Source organism: Mobula birostris, chromosome 26 (assembly GCF_030028105.1).
Source record: "Mobula birostris isolate sMobBir1 chromosome 26, sMobBir1.hap1, whole genome shotgun sequence".
Lineage (NCBI taxonomy): Eukaryota > Metazoa > Chordata > Chondrichthyes > Myliobatiformes > Myliobatidae > Mobula > Mobula birostris.
The window spans coordinates 51,992,541-52,013,742 of NC_092395.1; the positions used below are offsets into that span (position 1 = coordinate 51,992,541).

General features: G+C 41.4%; 1 protein-coding gene across 2 annotated transcripts in view; it reads right to left on the bottom strand.

Annotated features, from left to right (window-relative positions):
• Positions 1-334: 334 nt before the first annotated feature.
• rab8a (RAB8A, member RAS oncogene family) overlaps positions 335-21,202 on the bottom strand; it is a 32,160-nt gene continuing 11,292 nt past the window's right edge. The window contains exons 5-8 of one of the 2 annotated variants that reach the window (XM_072244479.1): positions 14,442-14,531; positions 8,743-8,808; positions 5,675-5,725; positions 335-4,443 (exon numbers count right to left, since the gene is read on the bottom strand). In XM_072244479.1, coding sequence (XP_072100580.1) covers positions 4,354-4,443; positions 5,675-5,725; positions 8,743-8,808; positions 14,442-14,531 — 297 coding nt within the window. In that variant the 3' untranslated portion in view covers positions 335-4,353. Of the gene's footprint in view, positions 4,444-5,674; positions 5,726-8,742; positions 8,809-14,441; positions 14,532-17,011; positions 17,357-21,202 lie in introns of those variants that run through there. The other variant, XM_072244480.1, reaches the window with a different exon arrangement.

The following is a 21,202-nucleotide window of genomic DNA, read 5'->3' on the forward strand; positions in this document are numbered from 1 at the left end:
GATAGGTTCTTGATTAGTAAGGGTGTCAAAAGTTACAGGGAGAAGGTAGGAGAATGGAGTTAAGAGGGAAAATACATCAGCTATGATCGAATAGTGGAGCAGATTCGATGGGCTGAATGGGCTAATTCTGCTCCTATGTCTTGTTTAATTTGACTGAAATTGATACAGTTTGACAACAGAAATACAAGTATAATTAACTTGCCTCAGGCAATCCTTCACAAGGAGCTAAGAATTCTACAAATTATGACCACTCCTCCCATGGTTTTAATCTCAGCAGGTCGAAAGATTTGGAATAAGTTATCAAAAATGCTCAAACAATAATTAGATCAGAGAATTTGCTTTTTATAGGACTCACATTTTAATCTCTTTAAAACTCCACTTCTGTCTATAAATCCAGTAACATCAGCAAGTACAGAACAATTATAAAGTAGGTCCTTTTTTATGTAAAGTTATCTACAGTCACCTGAAACAATTCAGCTCCCCGATCCCTTTGAACCAAGTGAATTCTGGACTTTGTATTTCGTGGTTTGTAGGATTTACATTGGATAATGAGAGTGAAATAGACAGAATATTTTCCTCCCACATTCTTTGTACAATACCGTTATAACAGGAATTGTTCAAACTGACAGAAGGGGACACTGAAGTCTACAGTCTATGTACTGTGCTGTTAGGTTGAACTGTGTTGGATATGGTTCAGTCTCCATACAGACTTATGCACCACTCTCACAGTGTCACCATCAGACCACAATGTCCTGTAAAAGCAGGAGAGTAGGAAGAACACTGAAGTCGACTGCTCCACACCTGTCAAGAGGTTACAGCTGAAGTAACCACACATCACTTGCCACATACTGGGTCATGTTTCAAACAACTCCTTTGCTATAAGTTATCCAGTTTTTGGAACACTAGAGAGAAACTCATGTGGAAATTGGACCCTACACAGTCTCCACTGGTACGACAGAAAGGCTGTTGAATTGAATTGAATGGAATGGCCATTTAACTCTGCTTTATTGACGGGGATCCATTTCACTGGGGACAATTCCTTCCCAGTGAGCAACCTTCTCTAGCTTGGTGGCTTTCAAGATGCAACAAAAAAAATTAACCAAGCAAGGCTTGTGGTGCTAACCAGGGACAAACCACCCTACCTCTTGGACAACGGCATCAGTATCATCCATCAGCAAGGGCCTGTCAACACAGTTGTTATTTAATAGTCACCATTAGTTAGTAATAAGGAACAAAGTTAAATTCGTTTGGAAACTTGGAACTGTTTTCACATATTAGATACTGTTATCTGCCTCTTTTAAAACATCAAAAATATTGTTAGCTCTAAATGGTGTGAAACATTATGAGAACTCTGCTTTTCAACATAGTTAAAGCCCACTTGAATAACTGAGTCCGGATGGTACATTAAATTCCAGGTCCAGCTGTAAGGTGACACCAACAATAAAATATATCTGTATTATAGTGGGAATTGAACAACTTCCTGGAACTAATCTAACAACTATTAGAATGCCACAGTCATCCTGGATGATCTAAACAACAAAAGTTAGAAGGAACTTACATCATGAAGTAATGACAAGATTTAAGGACTATGGGATTATGGGTGGTGGTGGAGGCAGGGGGATGGGGAAGAAAAAGACATTTCACAAAATTAAACTTTTTAAACATCTGAAAACAAACATTTAACAGAAGGGAATACTGTAAGATGACAAAATGGATGGGATTCAGGGAATATGGCCAATACTAGCTTGAAAACTGCAGGTCACATTCCAGGAAGTGAATAAATAATTTCCTTTCAAGTGAGATCCAAAGTAGTGGAATCAGTGGATATCAAACAAGAAGAAGAAATATTTTTAATGATTGGGGCATATACAAAGAATGTAATCATGAGAGAAAAGGCTTGTTTACAAATCATTGGGGCAACAGCTGGAAACTTTGGAGGGGCGTGGCATTCTACATCTTGCAAAATGCCCTTGGGAATAAACTTATTCACCTTAACCACAAGACCATTATATTTCGAACGAGTAGGAAACTGAAAAACAGGTCTTCAAATGTCAGTCTATTCCTGACTGCTTGGAAAGGGACAGCTCAGACTGGTGAACTCTGATGAAGTAATCAGCTTAGATATCCAAACAGGTGACATGATTTGTACAAGGCCAGCTTTTTGATAACAACATAGTTTCTGTGTGTAGGATTAAAGGATGCATGTCTTCACTCCTTCATCCAAACTACACAAAGTGCACAGTGAAATACAAAAGGATATTCTGGTTTCACCAAGTGCAGTACCTGCTAAACCAACTTGCTACATATATGTGGAAAAGCAGTTATCACTGTACACAACCAACTGTGTATCATCAATACAGGAGCATCCTCCATTACTGCTGTCCGCATGATAACTTTTAACACCCATAGTGCAGGTCTTTAACCTTAAATGTTTAAGAATAAGCATTATGTTCAAGGGCTCTGAATAACCATGTACTCTTGGCTTTGTGGGTTTCCATTTCTGTGAGGAGATCTGACAGAGATACACTCATCTCCTTGATCACTGTTAGTGGGCAAAAGGGTGAAAATGGTCTGGGAGGAGGTAATGCTGAATGTTGGTCAGAATAGAAGCCACTGTTCTCACTGCCTTTCTACTTAATATTCAAGAAACTAAAATTAACTTCATAGCTACTCATTGGTTTTAAAGGAATCAAAACATTACCATACCTAAAGCAAGTCTGTAACAATAGCCTTATCAGTAAATCCTACTTACTAACCAATTTATATGGTGATAGTTACAGCCTGGCATGGAAATTTATAACAAAAAATAAGAGACAAACCACCTGGTGATAAAGTGTGTATAAGTCTCATACTCCACATTCAAATATTACAACATTGACAGCTCTTCAACTGAAAGTGCAATTTATCTCCCTGAGAGAATTTTACTATGTCAATACTCAGGTTCCAGAAATATACATGAAGCTTATTAACAGAACCTTCCCATAGTGCATTAACTCTCTATTCTGCTAAACTGCTGATTCTTGCAGCCTGTGAGCTACAAATGAATCAGTTCTGGTCCACTTCTTGCAACCACGGACAGCACCTGTACTGAACTGTGGCCTTACGCATCCGTATTCAGGGAGTTTTCAGAACATGGTTCAGCAAGGGTCTGTCAACTGAGCAGTGCTGAAACAAAGTAATGGATAACGAATAAGGCTACAAATAAATGAATGGCTGATGCAGCTCAGCTCTAATCAGGGGCTGGGATGGTGGGGGAGGGGGTTTGTTTCAATCTAGGCTGCCCTCCCAACTCTTTGGTCTCAACCCCTTTGCTACATTCTCTACTCCTCATCAACACCCACCACCCCTGTTCTCTGGTCCTCAATACACTGAACCTGCACTAATTGGTGCCACTTGCAGGGATAACATCACAATACAGGCAGTCATCATTTGGAAATATTGCCTTTGGTTGATTCTGGCCGCTTGCCTCCGAAGCCCCGGAAAAGCAGGAGTGGTATTGACGCGCTGCCATAGTAAACATCAGGAACAAAGGAAAAGTCTACCCGAGATCCAATTTTTGTCTGGTGGTTCAGGACAAAGTGCCCACTAGCAACACTTAGCTAAACCTGCCACGGATATAATAGTGACAGTGACACTGCTGCACTACGTCACCAGCAGCTTCAGCACACTGCATGATGAAGAAAACCTAAATACAGGGAAAGCCATGAGACCAAGAATTCAATAGATGTGGGACAGGAAGTGATCAACTGAGCAGTTTTCAGCACCATAACCATCCAGGGAACAGATATACTTGACTCTCGGTCTGAAAACTGACATTTGGGCTACTCTAACCTTCTCATAATCATCACGTCAACCAATATACAGACATGATACACTGGCAGAAAGCAAACAAAGCCCTTTCAGACATAGCAATGTATAAGGAGAGTCACATGTGAAGCAACAACAGCAATAGCACATTAAAATACTGGGCTGCTGGAACAGGAAGAGGCTCAATGCTGATACCATGTTCACAACACGATCAGTGGGGAGAAACAAAGCAGGAAAAGCAGAGGGAATTAGAGGAAGCAGGTTTGCTAGAATTTCACACAACTGCACCTCAACCGATTGGAAATCAGTAATATGGGGGGGGGGGGTCCCAACAGAGTATTCTGATGTGCACATTTCCATCACTGAGGTAATCATCATTGGACAGGTCCTAAAAGCCAAAAACCTCAACTGCTTGGTCACTGTAAGTCTTTGTCCACACAACAAGGCTTGTCCAAAGGAAGTGTCCATCTGTACAAGAAAAGCACAGTGTGTGCACATTTCAATTCAAGTCTGAAAGTGCTCGGACTTTTCCAAAGGCAGAGTTCATCACAGAAGGAGACAACGGAAGAAACTGCTCTTTTTCTGTTCTGAGGTGATTCGCACACCCTGGTTGCTATCTTGTGGACTGTTACCTTCCTACATAAAAAGAAGAAAGAAGAGTTTAGCCAAAGCAATCACATCACATCCCATCAAATTAATACATTCAGCATTTAAGGTAATTATTTAAAAAACTTAATTCAGGTGAGTCACAGCCCAACTCAAACCAGCACCTCTCCCTTATCAACAATAACCTCATTGTGCATCAAACATGATGGGCGACTCTCATCTGGTGTCTGCACCCTCCTGTACTCTACACACCTTAGCAGTCATTGCTGAACTTCTCCCCTTCTAGCTTTCTCTGCCTTGGACCTGGACCTGTGTGGTCTTGACGAGGGGTGGCACAATTAGGCCTGGGGCCAGTCCGGGTCACTTGGGCACTGAGTAGAAAGAGGCAGCTTGACATTCCACTTATGTGGTAGAGCAGGTCTTCTTGTCACTGCAGGAGATCAGTGAATCAGTATTGAAGACGGATTGCAGCGATAGAGGGGCAAGGGGTGCAGGAGTCAGTGCAGCGTGGAAGAAAAATTAAAATCGCAGTGACAGAGGGGATGCCAGTTACCTGAAAGTGGTGTAAGTGAAGGACAGTGATGGGGAATGAGCAACTGACCACACAGCCATCAGCAATCATAGAAATTAAGGAAAGCCACCAGCTGTCCCTTTCTGTACATTAACAGCAAAGCAGTCAGTTACCCTCAAATTCTTAAGGGCTGTTAAAATATTCTAGCAGGCCTGCTATGCATGGTTTGTTCAAAGTGACATCAGCTGACCATTTGATGTGAATGAAGAGGATGAAACTCCCCATAAACAATCCCACTAGCAGAGCCAGGAAAAGTTCCTGTCAAGGACTATAGATGGCCTCCCCAGCACAAAGATCCACAGACCTCAGTTTACCTCTCCGTTTCAGAATTCACCAACCTTTCTGACCCACTGCTTCCCTTTCATTTTTAAGGCTACATAAGCTCAACTCACTAAACTTTTGGTCACTTGGCTTAACATTCAATTCTAAGTGAGGGTCAATGGGATTTTTTCATTCATTTTAGGGGTCAGCAGCAGGGCAAGAGTTAGCATTGTGCCATGTGATGTGCCACTACTGCTGTGCTGACAAGAAAGATGGATAGAATTTCATGCATCTAATCCCACTCAGCGGGACTAACTTTCATGTCCAGTTACTAACCCACCAAAAGGAGCCCCGTAAGTTGACTACATGCTGAACTTGTCCTGGGTAATGAGCACAGAAATGGAGGAAAAGGAGGTAAAAGACACTTACCAGCTTTTTGTCCATTTTTGTTTTTATGTCTCTGGCCAGAGTAAAGAATGCCTGAAACAGTAAACATCAGAATGGTCAATGCTCTATTGAGAAAGAACAAATGAAGAAAACTACAACTCAGCAGCACACCAGCAAGCTGTCCCTCTGAGGTCATGGCAAGTCACCTACCCAGGTGCATACATGGTTCTGCCCATGACTCTCCATGTTACTTCACAATCGTTCATCAGACCATTCCTTTTTGCCCCCATTCAGGATGCCTCCTTCCAAGTTTCCTTTGACCCTGTCACTCAAAAGCTGACAATAATACTGCACAGAACCAGTCTGCTTCTACTCTAACAAGCTAATGGCTATAGCATTGGCCCCAGTCATTGCAAATCTCTCACAATTCCTCAGTCCTAATTCTTTCCTTTGTTTCAGCCAACTCAAAAACCCCTGTCCCTAATACCCATAGAGTTCTACAGCGTAGAAGTGCCTTTTAACCCAATTGGTCCATGCCAACCAAGATGTCCATCTAAGCTAGTTCCATTTTCCAGTGCTCGGCCTATATCCCTATAGCACAGCGTAGCTTGACGATATTGCAGCTCAGGGCACTCCAGACTTCAGAGCTTGCAAGTAGTTTGTACGTTCTCCCAGTGAACCACATACCTTTCCTCCGGACTCCCAAGACCCTTTGCACCTTGGATTTTTAAATTTTTTCCCCATTTAGAAAATAGTCCACACTTTCATTCCTCCTACCAAAGTGCATGACCATACACTTCCCAACACTGCCACTTCTTTGCCTATTCTTCTAATCTGCCCAAGACCTTCTACAGCCTCCGTTTCCTCAATACCACCTGCCCTCTGCCTACCTTCGTATTGTCTGCAAAACTGGCCACAAAGCCATCAATTCCATCATCCAAATCGCTGACATATAACAAAAAGTAGTCCCAACACTAAACCCTATGGAACACCACTGTCACCGGCAGCCAACAAGGAAAGGCTCCCTTTATTCTCACCCTTTACCCCCTGCCAATCAGCCAATGCTCCATCCATACCTGTATTTTTCCTGTAATACCACGAGCTCTTGTGTTGTTAATCAGCCTTGCGTATTGCAACTTTTTCAAAGTCTTTCTGAAAATCTGTACACATCCGCTAATTCCCCTTTTTCATTCTGTTTGTTACTTCCTCAAAAAATTCCAACAGATTTGTCAAGCAAGATTTTTCCTTAAGCATCCAGTCTTCTGGTAACTTCTGTGCTTACCTTCATATTTCATCTTTTCCCTCCTATGGCTTTTTTTAGTTGCCTTCCATTGGTTTCTAAAAGCTTCCCTATCCTGTAACTTCCTACAAATTTTTGCTCTATTATATGCCCTCTCATTTGCTTTTAAGTTGAGCTCCTGTAATCAATGCACTGATTGATGAGGCCAAGTGTTTCAAACATCACCTTCGCCACTTTGATTACTTGTGATACCACTTTCAGTGAGCCATGTACTTATTCCCCAAAATCCCTCTGCTTTCCAGCACTGCCTGGCACACTGCTATTCACCACGAAATCAAATCTGAAGAAAAACTGATTGCACCCATTTTACAGTTGCAAAGTTTTAAGCCAAAAAGAGGTAGCTGCAGAGATAATTACAACAACTGACAGTTCTGAAGGATGCCTGAGACAAACCGAACCAGAATCAGGTTTATTATCATTGTCTTTTTGATGTGAGATTTGTTGTTTTATAGCAACAATAATAGATGGTGTTCATGCATTCAAAAATTGTACACATGACAATAATAAGCCAATTTATTATTGGAACAAAATACTTCTTGTAATAACCCCCCCTCCCCCCCCCACACACACAATAAGGGCCATCAACACTGCTGTAATTGTTGGTGAAGTTTCTATATGAAATCTCAGTCAAATGCTGGTCATAATAAACCTGCAACACACATCAAAGTAGCTGGTGAACGCAGCAGGCCAGCTGGTGCGTTCACCAGCTACTTTGATGTGTGTTGCTTGAATTTCCAGCATCTGCAGAATTCCTGTTGTTTGCATAATAAACCTAATTCTGATTCAGATGACTTTTCAAACCTCACTATTTAAACATTAATTATTTTCTACCAAAGTAAATAAGCTCATTTTCTTATACTATATTCCACCAGTCATGCTTCATCCATTCACTTACTGCCCTGAAGTCCCTCTAACTATACGGGAGCTCAAGATTCAACAGCTTTTCCCCAACCACCTTTATGTATTCAATTATAATAAGTCATCAGGTACAAATTGCCTCTTCACTCCAAAATTATAAGAGTGCAGAAGGCAAACGAAACAGGAGAGGAACATGCAAGCCATATCCAAACTAACTACGTAGCTGTATGAAACATAAACAGGTCCTTCACCCCGACCATGATGCTATCCAGAGCTAGTCCTGTCTGCCTGTGTTTAGTTTCATACTTTGTAATTGTACCCACATTACCACTTTCTCTGGCAGTTTGTTTCACACACCTGTCACCCTCTGTATGAAAAACGACTCCGATCTACTTCAAAAACTTCCCCTTAAACCTATTTAGAAAAATAGAGGGCTATGGGTAATTCTAGGTAATTTCTAAACTAAGTACATGTTCGGCACAACATTGTGGACCGAAGGGCCTGTATTGGGCTGTAGGTTTTCTATGTTCTATGCCCTCTCACTTTGACTTCATTACCTGGGGAAAAGGCTGTGAAAGTTCACTTCATCTAAGCCCCTCACGATTTTATATCACCCTCATTCACTCCAGGGAATACAGTCAAAGCCTAGCTACTCTTTGTATGTAACTCAAGACCCCTAGTCCCAGTAACATTCCTGTGAATCATCACTGAACTCTTTGGCTTAATCACAACTGTCCTATAATATGGTGACCAGAGCTGCACACAGTATTCTTTTGTGGTCTCTACATGTGTGCATTTCTGTTTGTGACTGCACAAACCAGGTGTTAAGTTACCAAGCTCTGGAAATTTAATAATTACTGGACCAGAATTCATCTTTCTAATGATAGAAAGTGTTTACATTAAAAATATAATGCAAAAAACAGGAAATGACCAGACAATAAGCAATACTTACATTCTCCACATTTATATTTGCTTTGGCGCTGGTTTCCATGAACTTAATTCCATAGTCACTGGCTAACTGGAAAAGAAAGATTAAAAAAAATAATAACGTACAGAAGTGAGGAACGGAGTGAGGGAGATATGCCTCAAGCATGCCTGAAGTCTCAAGCAATCCCAAAATGCTTGAAGCACTTTCAGGTTAATTTTCAAGTACTTTCATTTTTAAACAATTACTCATGAGAGAGGATCCTTCTGTTGACCCAAAAAGCAGAAATCGATGGTGTTGATTTAAAATAGTTATCGGCTTTCTCTCCACAAGCAGCCAACAGTGATTTTTATAAGATCACTCTTCAATGTAATTACAACTTGAATATTCCACTTTATTTTCCTACTTCCAAAGAAACAAATCAACTTCTTTCTCAAACTATTCAGAATAGTGTCATAGAACACTACAACACAGAATCAGGTCTCTCAGCTCATGAAGTCTGTGCTGAACCATTAATGTGCCCAGTCCTATCACTTGGAATATGGCCCTCCATACCAGACATATACCTATCTAAATTTCTCTTAAATTTTGAGATTGACCCTGAATCCACCATTTGCATTGGCAGCTTGTTCCACAGTCTCACCACCCTACGACTTCCCCTTAAATATTTCACTTTTCACCCTTAACCCATGATCTCTAGTTGTAGACTCACCCCTCAATGGAAAAAAAAAGACTGCTTGCATTTACTGTATCTCTATTCCTCATAATTTTGTATAAATCTATCAAATCTTACCTCAATCTTCTAAGTTTTGACATTCAACATTTCCCAATAACTCAAGTATCCTTGTAACTTTTCTCTGCACCCTTTCGATCTTATTTACATGTTTCCTATAGGTAGGTGACCAAAACTAGACACAATACTCCTGATTAGGCCTCACCAACATCTTGTACATAACATCCTAACTCCTGCACTCAATACATTGATTTATGAAGGCTAAAGTACCAAAAACTTTCTTTACAGCACTATCGACCTGTGACACCACTTTCAAGGAATTACAGATCTGTATTCCCAGATCCTTCTGTCTGACTGCACTCCTCAGTGCTCTACTGCTCACTCTGTAAGACCTACGTTGGTTGGTTCTTCCAAAGTACAACACCTAACACTTGTCTGCTTTAAGTTCCATCTGCCATTTTTCCAGTTGGTTCAGATCCCGCTGTAAGCTTTGATAGTCTTCCTCGCTACCCACAACACCTTCAATCTTGGAATCATCTGCAAATTTCTTGATCCAGATTGCTGACTTATAGATGACAAACAACAGACTCAGCACCACTAGTCACTAGCCTCCAGTCAGGAAGACAACCATCCACAACCAGTCTCTGGCTTCTTCCACAAAGCCAATGTGGAATGTAATTTACTACCTCATTTTGAATGCTAAGTGACTGAATGTTCTTGACCAAACTTGTAAATCTTGTCAAATGCCTTGCTAAAATCCATGTGGACAATATCGACTGCCTTGCCTTCATCAACTTTCCTGGTAACTTCCTCGAAAAACTCTAAGATTCTAAACGCAAGAGATTATGCAGATGTTGGAAATCCAGAGGAACACACACAAAACGCTGGAGTAACTCAGATTAGATGGCATCCATGGAAGTGAATAAACAGTTGGCTTTTGGGACTCTTGAAGAAGACTCTCAGCCTAACAAGTCAACTGTTTATTCACTTCCACATACACTGCCTGACCTGCTAAGTCCTTCCACTATTGTGTGTATTTTTCTTTAGAATATCCACACATTCCATCCCGGTCTGAAAGTCCAGAGCATCTGCTCTAAGATTTCAGTGTCAGCATCGGTATGGTTAAGAAAAGTGCACTGCATTAAAAGTGTACTACTAAGATTGATGAAATTAGGGTATTCATCAGCACATGGAAATATGACATATTTGCAATCACAGAAGCAGGGTTGAAAGGAGAGTGGCACCAACAGCTCAAAATTTCAGAGTATAAGGTTTCAGGCGTGATAAGCAGGGAGTGTTATAATATTCATTAGGAAGATCATAGCAATACTCAGAGAGGATGCCTTCAAAAGTTTCTTCCAATGAGGCCATATGGATAAAATTTGTAAGTAACAAATTTATTTATTTATTTACTTATTTATTGTGAAACAGCATGGAATAGCCCCTTCCGGCCTTTTGAGTTGTGCCACCCAGCAATCTCCAGATTTAATCCCAATCTAACCGTTGGACAATTTACCGTGACCAATTAACTGGTACGTCTTTGGACTGTGAGAGGTAACCCATGTGGTCACGGGGAGAACGTACAAATTCTTAACAAGGCAATGGCGGGAATTGAACCTGGGTTGCTAGTATTGTAAAGTGGTGTGCTAACCACTATGCTACCATGCCTTTATCATTTTGCAACACCCCCTCTCCCAGCCAGGCAGTCAGGGGAGACAGAGGAGCAGATACGTGAACAATCCCCCTCCACAAAAAAAATTGCAAACGCTGGAAATCCAAAAATAATGACAGTGCCATATGTACTCAGCATTTCACAGCTTCTACAATATTTTGCCTCAGTTCTCACACTCTAACTGCTCCCATTCACTCACTGACCAGACAACCATTTACATCCCTCCTTCCTCACCTTCCCTGTAGCTTAATGCACTTCTTTTGGTCTCGTTCCCTGTTATGATGAAGGGTCATCGAACTGAAAGCTTGACTCAGTTTCTCTTCCTATATATGCAACCCAGCCTACTGTGAACTTTATAGATAAACAGACAAATGACAAGTGCAAGTGGGTTATCATTGTGGCAGATTTTAACTCCCATTTGAGTGGGAACACTTTAGCGTGAAGGCTTGGTGGAATTTGTAAAGCACTGTCTACATCAGGACTTCACTGTATAAGATAGGCAAGAGCTGCAGTCCCATGTCCAGTTCCAGTCAGCACACTTGGAAGGATGTGATAGCACTAGAGAGGGTGCTGATTATTCATAAGGAAGCTCCCAAGGATGGAAAATTAAAGTTTTGAGGAGATCATTAAAACTACATTTTTTCTCCCTGTGTCTAAATACTGATTTAATGGGAGTATAAAAATTCCCAGGTCTGTGCACAGGTTGGATCTATTTCCTTTGGTAGTCAGACGGAAACAAAAAAAAAAAGAGGCAGAGCCATTTGAAAATAAGTTTCAGTCCAAGACTAATGGGAACTGCCTCACTGCCTGAAATTCACAGCCCATTTATACCTGGATAAATTGTAACCTGCAAGAGCTGAGACACAAAAGGGAACCTAATTATCTCCAAATCTGGTAGCATAGAGACAGAGTAAATTACATTCTGCTTGAAAAACCTGATAATTCTACGACTCTGCCTCCTCTCCCTGTTCTTTACTGTGTATTAGGTTCAGTTAAATACAGCTAGAAAGTCTCTCGATGTTCTCAGAGTGAAGTCCTATAGCACTGGACCAACGTTTGTAACCCAGTTACCCAACATAGAACTGCCACTGAACTGTCTAAAAACTTAAAAATCTAAGTGCTTATTAAATAGTCCGGAATATACTGTCAGTTGCAAAGGAACTTTGAAGCTTTCCTTCAAAGATAATTTTGATTGATTGCCATTGTAGCAGTGCATTTCGAATCATAAGAAAATTGTGGGTGCAGACATTTCTTCAGTGTACAGGGTATGTGGACAAATGGAAATAGGACACACATGCTGTCCTTCGTCAGTGAGTAGAAAAAAGAAGTGTGGGAGGAACCTAGATTGCATTTTTGCTGAGTCAGTTGTCCGTTGCAATAAAGCTCCGGTTGAAAGGCATGAAGTTGCCCTTCAATTACTTGCATAACGTACACCAGTTTTTGGAAGTGAGGGAATTCCATATACTGTTAAGAACCACCAAGAGTTATCACTGATGATTTGAAAAAGTGCAAAACTTGGACAAAAATATTGATGGATGTTAGTGAATTCAGAATGATACAAAGACTGGTGGTGCTATGGATCACGTAGAGAAAGTTACCAAAGGATACAGTAGATCAGTTGCCGAGAAATGGCAGACAGAATTTAATCTGTCCAAGTGTGAGGTGTGGCTGATTGAAGATGAGATGTAGAGGGGCTGTAAACTGCAATGACAGAACACTTTAACAATATTGATGTATAGAGGGAACTTCAGGTCCAAGTCCCTACCTCCCTGAAAGCAGCTGTGCAGGTTGATAGGGTAGTAAAGTGTAAAATGTCTTGATAGGGTAGTAAAGTGTAAAATGTCTTGATAGGGTAGTAAAAGGTAAAATGTCTTGATAGGGTAGTAAAAGGTAAAATGTCTTCATACAATTTTGAATTCATTGTATCCTCAACAATTGTAAGCTCTCCAGTCCCAGAGGCAGCAAAGCAGTCCTAAATTCTGATGCCCCTTCCACCATGCTTGGGATGAGGTTTTGGTATTGGTGTGCAGTGCCCTTTTATCTCCAAATGTAGTAGTGTGCATTTCTGCCAAAAGTTTAACTTTCATCTCAACTGTCCACAGAACTGTCCCACCTGAAGATGCACTGCACATTTGCTTTTATTAGTCAAGGCACTAAGATAAAGATTTGGGAAGTTATGTTGCAGCTTTATAAAACTCTGGTTAGGCTGCATAGTATTGCATTAAGTTGTGGTCACCCTATTTTTGGAAGGATGTGGTGCCTTTGAAAGGGTGCAGAAGAGCTTTAGCAGGATGCTGTCTGAAGGCCATGAGCTATAAGCAGAAGTTGCACAAACTTGTTTTTATTAAATCTCTGAACTGGCAGAGGCTGAAGGGACACCTGATAGAAGTTTATAATGAGAAGTATGTAGGTACCTTTTTTTGCCAGGTTTGAAATGTCTAAAACCAGAGGGCATCCATTTAAAGTGGTGGCTGGGGTGGAGAAGTTCACAGGAGATTTGACAATTAAAGAAGTAGAAGCAGTGGTGGAGTCTAAAATCTGCTGCCAGGGCAATGGTGTAGATAGATACTATAGGGGCGATTCTTAGGTTCTTAGCTAGGCAATTTAATGTGCAGAGAATGGAGGGACATGGATGTTATGTGCGCATAAGGGATGAGTTTATTTAAAGTATTTTGGCATAGATCATGGGCCAAAGGGCCAGTTCCTATGCTGTACTGTTCTACGGTTTGCTGTTTCATCAATCAATAGTTGGGAAGTTGGAAAAGGGGCTGATGAGATTACTCCAAGAAACAGTCCCCTCCTATATTGTAAGACAATATGAGAAGTAAGTTGGTGGTTAGTTTTATATACAAGTGGAATTTAAAGACAAATCAAGATGAGCAATCGGATGCAAAGGTTGAAAAGTCAGGCAAGGGCAGGAGGATAGCACTGCAGCCCACTGATAAACCACAGCATGCTCATTATTTATGTCAAGTAGAGATGACAAATGTTACTGGTTAAAATAAAATAAATATAACCATAATAGCTACTCCAGATCTGCGATGACTAAAACAAGTTAATAATTTGTGGACTTACCGCAGTCCCATCTCCGAAGGATACAGACAAAGCTGTGGAGATATTAGGGGAAAGCTACAAGATTCGTTTCAAGTGAATGCATTTGGACCAACCATGGATAATCAGATCATCTAATAGTTTACAGCAGAGGCAAAACATTAAAGAAACTATTCGAACTTGTGTCAAACATTGTCACTCAGAGACTATTTTAAAACAAAGCCCAGGCTTCCCATAGCAAGGCAGCAGTGGCAGCTCCAAGGCTCCTACCTTCTCTCCACGTTCTTTGCTGACTTGTCTTTTCTCATTTACATCGCACTTGTTCCCAAGGATCATTTTCTCTACATCTCCTGAGGCATGCTAAGAAATAAAGCAAAGAACCTATCATGAAAAGATCACAGCTAAATTTGCTTTTCTAACCTTCTATGCAATCCAGCACACAATCCATTCTCCCACCATACCCCTTGCCCATCCTCTGGGTTTTCTCCCCCTCTCCCCCTTTTCTTTCTCGCTGGGCCTCCTGTCCCATGATCCTCTCATATCCCTTTTGCCAATCACCTGTCCAGTTCTTGGCTCCATCCCTCCCCCTCTCAAATCTCTTACTAGCTCTTCTTTCAGTTAATCCTGACGAAGGGTCTCGGCCCGAAACGTCGACTGTACCTCTTCCTAGAGATGCTGCCTGGCCTGCTGCGTTCACCAGCAACTTTTAGGTGTGTGCTCTACAATATCATTCCAGCTGTCATTAGGCTTTCAACTTTCCCACAAGGAAGGAACACAGAACGTTACAGCGAAGTACAGACCCTTTGGTCCAAGATATTGTGCTGACGTTTTAACCCACACTAAGATCAATTTAACCTTTTCCTCCTACATAGCCCTCCATTTTCTATCATCAACGTGCCTGTCTCAGTTTCTTATGCCCCTAATATATCTGACTCTACCAGCAACCCCTATCGGAGTCTGTAAACTACATAACTCTCACATGCCCTCTATTCTTTCCTCCAATCACCTAAAAATTATAACCCTTTGTATTAGCCATTTCTGTCCTGGCAAAAAGTATCTCGCTATCCAATCAAATTATGCCTCTCATCATCTTGTACACCTCTATCAAGTCACCTCTCATTCTCCTTCTCACCAAAGAGTCCATTCAATCTTTTCCCTTAAGACAAGCTCTTTAATTAGGCAGCATTCTGGTAAATCTCCTCTGCTCCCACTTTAAAGGTTCCACATCCTTCCTATCATGCGTTGACCAGAAATGAACACAAAATTCCAAGTGTGAATTCCAGGGTTAGAGACCCAATTTGCACTGCAGGAAATCACCACTGATGACACCAAATTTTTTTTGTAGTGTTGCTCAGTAATTCCATGTCTCCACGAGTGGTGAGTTTACTGGAACAACTGCCTGAACATGATAAATACAGAGCTGAAAACTCACCTTTTACAGACTTTTGGACTATCTGAGTCAGAGCTCACCAAAACAGTTGCTCTACTTGTTCACTCTTGATGATGCTAAGCCACATGTAGTCTCTCCTGGGAAATCGCCATCCTCGTTTTAATTTTAAAAAGAACTCTTCATTCTTGGTGAGGCACCAGTGAAGGACCATAGGTGCTTGCTAAAATAGCTGAGAGTCTACAGTCAGCCAGGAAGAGACGCATAATCCTTCATTTCCCTGCTTCAATAAGCCCGGTCAGCACATGAAACAGACTATGCTGGCTCTGTGTTTTTACCATGCTCACTTTGGTATGGATGCTAGGAAGTGCTGACTGCCTTGCAGCTTCCACACTGCCAGAGCTTCAGAACATCAGAAGTTGTGAACACTATAGGCTCCAACTGCCACAGTCACCTACTGTTCATTACAGACACTCTTTCAGGACAACTCTTCTTGTGAGACACTCAAGTGAGTGTGCTGCCAGCATCGCCTATTGATGAGAAGGCAAAGAGTGATGAAACCCTGCTGGAGGCTGCCAATGGCAGCAAAATCCAGACTTAAAGACGGAAGCCTGTGCTTCAGAGGGCGACTTTAGCACATGGAACTTCCATTCTGGTAAAGTGACTAGACCTCTGCTTGGCACAGACTTCCTGTGTACCCAAGGTGAATCTCAAGAACTGCCGGCTTGTGGATGTTAAAGACCTTGTGTTGTTACCTTGATACTCCAGGAATCCCCAGACTACTAATGTCTTAATGAGGCCACCAGCCCTGATCATTACCTGGCCCACACACCTAAGACTTTTCTGCATGTTTAGCCAGAAGGTTAATGGGCTCCAAAGCGGATTTAATTAGCAGCTACCATTAGGTGCCACTGTGCTCAGAGGACATTCCCAAAGTGCTTCTGAGAACCCCCTTTGGCCTCTGAGGCTACATCCACACTACGCCGGAAAATTTTGAAAACAAAGCCTTTTCTCTTCGCTTTGACCCTCTGTCCACATTGAAACGGCGTTTTCGTCCCCCGAAAATGGAGCTTTTCTAAAACTCTCTCCAGAGTGTGTAAATTTGAAAACGATTGTTGCGCATTGTAGTGTGGATGGGGTAAACGGAGATATTTTAAAACGTTGTCATGACAACACCACAACAACAATGTTTTTTCTGCTTCTGCTTGGTACTGCGCAAGCACTGCCGGGCAGTCGGTGTGAACGGTGTGAGAGTCAAATGGTAAAGTGAGCTTTTTTGACTATTTAAAAATGCCGTCATGATGTGCCAGAACAGATGGTGGCAGCACAGTATTTCATTGTTTTCTTGAACGCAACCCCCCACACAACCCAACAATTTCAGAACAGACGGCAACGAGACTGAAGCCAGGAGAGTTAGAAATGTACTCACCAAATACTTTGACCCATAGCTTACTGAATAAATAAGTATACTCACTTTGCCCTGTTTTCTGTCCTTGCTTGTATGAAGGTGGTTTACCTATTTATGCAAGTACTTCTCTGATAACAGATGTGTAACAGCCTAATGTAACGTTGTCTGGAAATACAAGATAACACTGATGCAGACATGTTTTATACATTTACCAAGGTGCTTTATTAACGTAACAGAGTTAGTCCGTTTTTCAATGTTCGTTGTCAGCCGGGTCATACTGTCCGTGAACTCCTGTCGGTTGCCTCCATACGCTCCAGTATTTGTTGTTTTTTTTAGTTTTAAGTCCTCCTGCGCGAGAGCCAACAGCAATTCCTTTAAAGTTTTTCTAGTCTGTAAGTGGACAAACGCGCACTAAGTATACTGTTTCCTCTTCGCTTGTTTTCTGTGTCCTGCGCATGCCCAGTAGGAGGAGATTCGCCCAAATATCTGTTCTAATGTGGACAGAGATATTTTGAAAAACGTGCCTCAAACAGGTATCTAACCCGATAGTTAAATATACCTTACGTATTTGGTTTCAATTCAGAAAATTTTTTGATCTTAACCAATTTGGGCTAGCAATTCCTATTTTAGGTAACATATGGCCCTTGTGGCTACGGGGATCAGGGGGTATGGAGGGAAGGCTGGGGCGGGGTTCTGAGTTGGATGATCAGCCATGATCATAATAAATGGCGGTGCAGGCTCGAAGGGTCGAATGGCTTACTCCTGCACCTATTTTCTATGTTTCTATATTTTTTCCACCCTCTTTCACGGATCGTGCTTTTCAAATTTGGAAGACTAAGGGTATTTCATGGTTTTTGGATTTATTTTTAGATGGTTCCCTTATGTCTTTTGAACAATTATCTAATAAATATAATTTATCAAGAATACATTTTTTTAGATATCTACAAGTTAGAAATTTCCTAAGTACTATACTTTCTTCTTTTCCAATGCTTCCTCCTACATACATTTTAGATACTATAATTAACCTTAATCCATGTCAGAAAGGTGCATCGGCTATGATTTATAATATTATTATGAAACTTAGGAAAGCTCCATTTGATAAGATTAGGGTAGATTGGGAACAGGAATTGGGGTCTATCATTTCCGTGGATGACTGGGGGCAGATTTTACAATTAGTCAATACTTCCTCTATCTGTGCTAAACATTCCCTAATTCAATTTAAAGTTGTTCATAGAGCACATATGTCCAAAGATAAATTAGCTCACTTTTATTCTCATATTAATCCTTTTTGTGATAGATGTCCGGGGCAGATAGCCTCTTTAACTCATATGTTTTGGTCTTGTCCTACTCTGGAAACTTTTTGGAGAGACATTTTTAATATTATCTCCAAGATATTGAATATAGATATCTCTCCTCACCCTATTACTGCTATCTTTGGACTACCTAAAATTTCCAGTAATCTTTCTCCTCCAGCCCGTAGAATGATTGCATTTCTTACTTTAATGGCAAAAAGATGTATCTTACAACATTGGAAAGAGCTTAATGCTCCAACTACCTTTTTTTGGTTTTCTCAGACGATATTATGCTTGAATTTGGAGAAAATTAGAAGCAATCTTTATGATTCCTCATTTAAATTTGAACAGACCTGGAGATCTTTTATTCAATATTTTCATTTAATGTAATTTTTTTTTCTCCTCTTTTTTTGCTCCATATTTATATACCCTTCTTGTTTTTTTACTGTTTTTAATGGAGGTCAGGATTGAGGACGTGATTTTAAGTTTTTTAACTCTGCTTGGTTCCAAGTTAGCCCATTGCTTTGCTTTGCTTTTAGTTAGTTGCACGGTGGGTTTTTTTGGGTTTTTTTTTTCTTTTTCTCTATTGATATATATATATAAAAATTAGTATATTATTATGTTACCTTAGTATGTTATGTTTAAATTACATTGTTTGTATCATTTTTTTTGTATTAATATCTCCTGTAATTTTATTATATTCTAACAGTGTATTAGTGCCTATATGGCTTACCTTTTTGTATACTTATTCAATAAAAAGATTTAAAAAAAAAAGAAAGAAAGAAAAACGCTTGCTGTGGACGCCTGTCATTTTTACTCAAAACTGGCATTTTCAAAATTATCTAGTCTAGTATGGACGTAGCCTGAGATTCAGCACATGCCGTTCGTCTGAAAAAAGCAGCAGACTTTCTAAATGGCTGATGGACTCTTTATTAAAAGACTGAAATTTTCTTTGTGATGACCTGGATGACATACTTGTCACCAGTGCATCCAGATCCAAACGTGTATCCCATCTCCGAACACTTTAAGCACTTAAGCCAACAGGGGTTGATTATTAACCCTGCTAAATGCCAGTTTGGGTTGTGAACTATTGACTTTCTCAGCCATTGCATCTCTGCAGAAGGTACGAAACCCCTTCATCAGAGTAGCCGCGGTTATGGATTTCCCACCACAATGCACTACTAACAAACTGCAGGAGTTTTTAGGCATGGTTAATTTTCTATCCCCGCTTCAATCTGCAAGATGCTGAACTTATGCTCCCCCTGTATTGAGCGCTTAAAGGCAATACCCCTAATCAAATGCTTCACTGGTCAGTAGACATGACCAGGGCATTTGATAATGCCCAACGAGCTTTCCAACGTGACCCTACTGGTGTACACACTTCCCAACACACCCATAGCCATTTCAGCCAGTAGCTCTGTCTCCTCGAAAGGAAATGTATCATGTTTGACTGTGAGCTTCTCAATCTCTACCTGGCTGTCCACCATTTTTGTTTTCGTCTACAGGGTCGCCATTTGACAGCGCTTGTTGATCACAACCCCTCGTACACATGATGGCCGAAATATCACACCCTTGGTCTGCACGGCAGTAATGCCACTTGGCCTACAATATCAGTTTCCTACTGATATACAACAATACTAAGGGGAAAATAATGCTGTGACTGATTGCCTCTTGTGGCTAGCTGTTGAGGCCACACATATAGGGGTTGACTATGCTGGCATGACAGCCGATCAAGCTACTGACCCAGAAGTCCAGGCTTACTGTGAGTCTGCAGTTAGCTGGCATTAAGTTTGGGGAAGGTGAGGTTTCTCTCCTATGTGGTGTCTCAACCGGTTGCCCTCGCCCCATCATACCACAAACTGGAGGCAGACCATTTTTTACCCCACACGTGGCCTCTCGCATTTGGGCCGGAAGACCTCACAGAAATGGTTTGCATTAAAATGTGGTGGTACGGCCTTTGAAAGGACTGTGTGGTTGTACTGCAGCCTGAGTGGGGTGCCAGCCGGCAAAAATTAACTGTCACATTCAGGAGCTATTGGCACTTTTTGAGGTCCCCGAGTGACAGTTCGACCATGTCAATGTGGACCTTGTTGGCCCTCGGGCTCCCCTTCCGCAGTTTCACACAGCTCCTTACTATAGTGGACCGTACCACCAGGTAGCCAGAGCTCATCCCCATAGCATCAACGTCAGCCGCAGATGTGGCTCAGGCATCCAACAGCACATGGGTTGCTCCGTTTGGCACCCCATCTGATATTTTCTCTGACTGCAGTCCCCAATCATAACAGACTTCTTGGCCACGATGGCCCAGAAACTCACTGTTGGGCTACATCATACTATGACGTACGACCTGCAGTCCAATGGCCTACGCAAGAGGATTTACCACTCCTTAGAAGGTTGCTTTGAGGGCATCGCTGACTGATGAGTGCTGGCATCATCATTTCCCATGGGTCCTGCTGGGCCTCAGAACAGCTCCAAAAGAGCACTTACAGTCGTCCGTGGTTGAATTGGTATATGGACAGCTGTTACGAGCGCCAGGTGATTTCATCCCTGACATAACCATCTGGTTGGCCTATCAACTGTGTTCCACCCTCCTCAGTAAATTCAATTCCTTTGCACTAATTCCTATCTTTCATTATGGCATACAGTACTACCGGGTTCCTGTTGACTTCAATTGTTTCATTCGATTTTGTCCGCCATGATGCACACCAACATCCCCTTAGGCACCCTTAAGATGGCCGTTCACCGAATGGGGAGAAAAGACATTGATCATTGATAGAAGTCCACATCTGCCATGTGGAGAGTGCTTAAAAACTAACTACACAGGACTACATCATAGATATTATCCAATAAGAAGGGCAAAGGTGGCAAGGTAAGGTAATCTTGGATGTTGAGAGAAATGGTGAATTCAGTCAGGAAGGAAAAAAAAAACGTGAAGTTTAGAAAG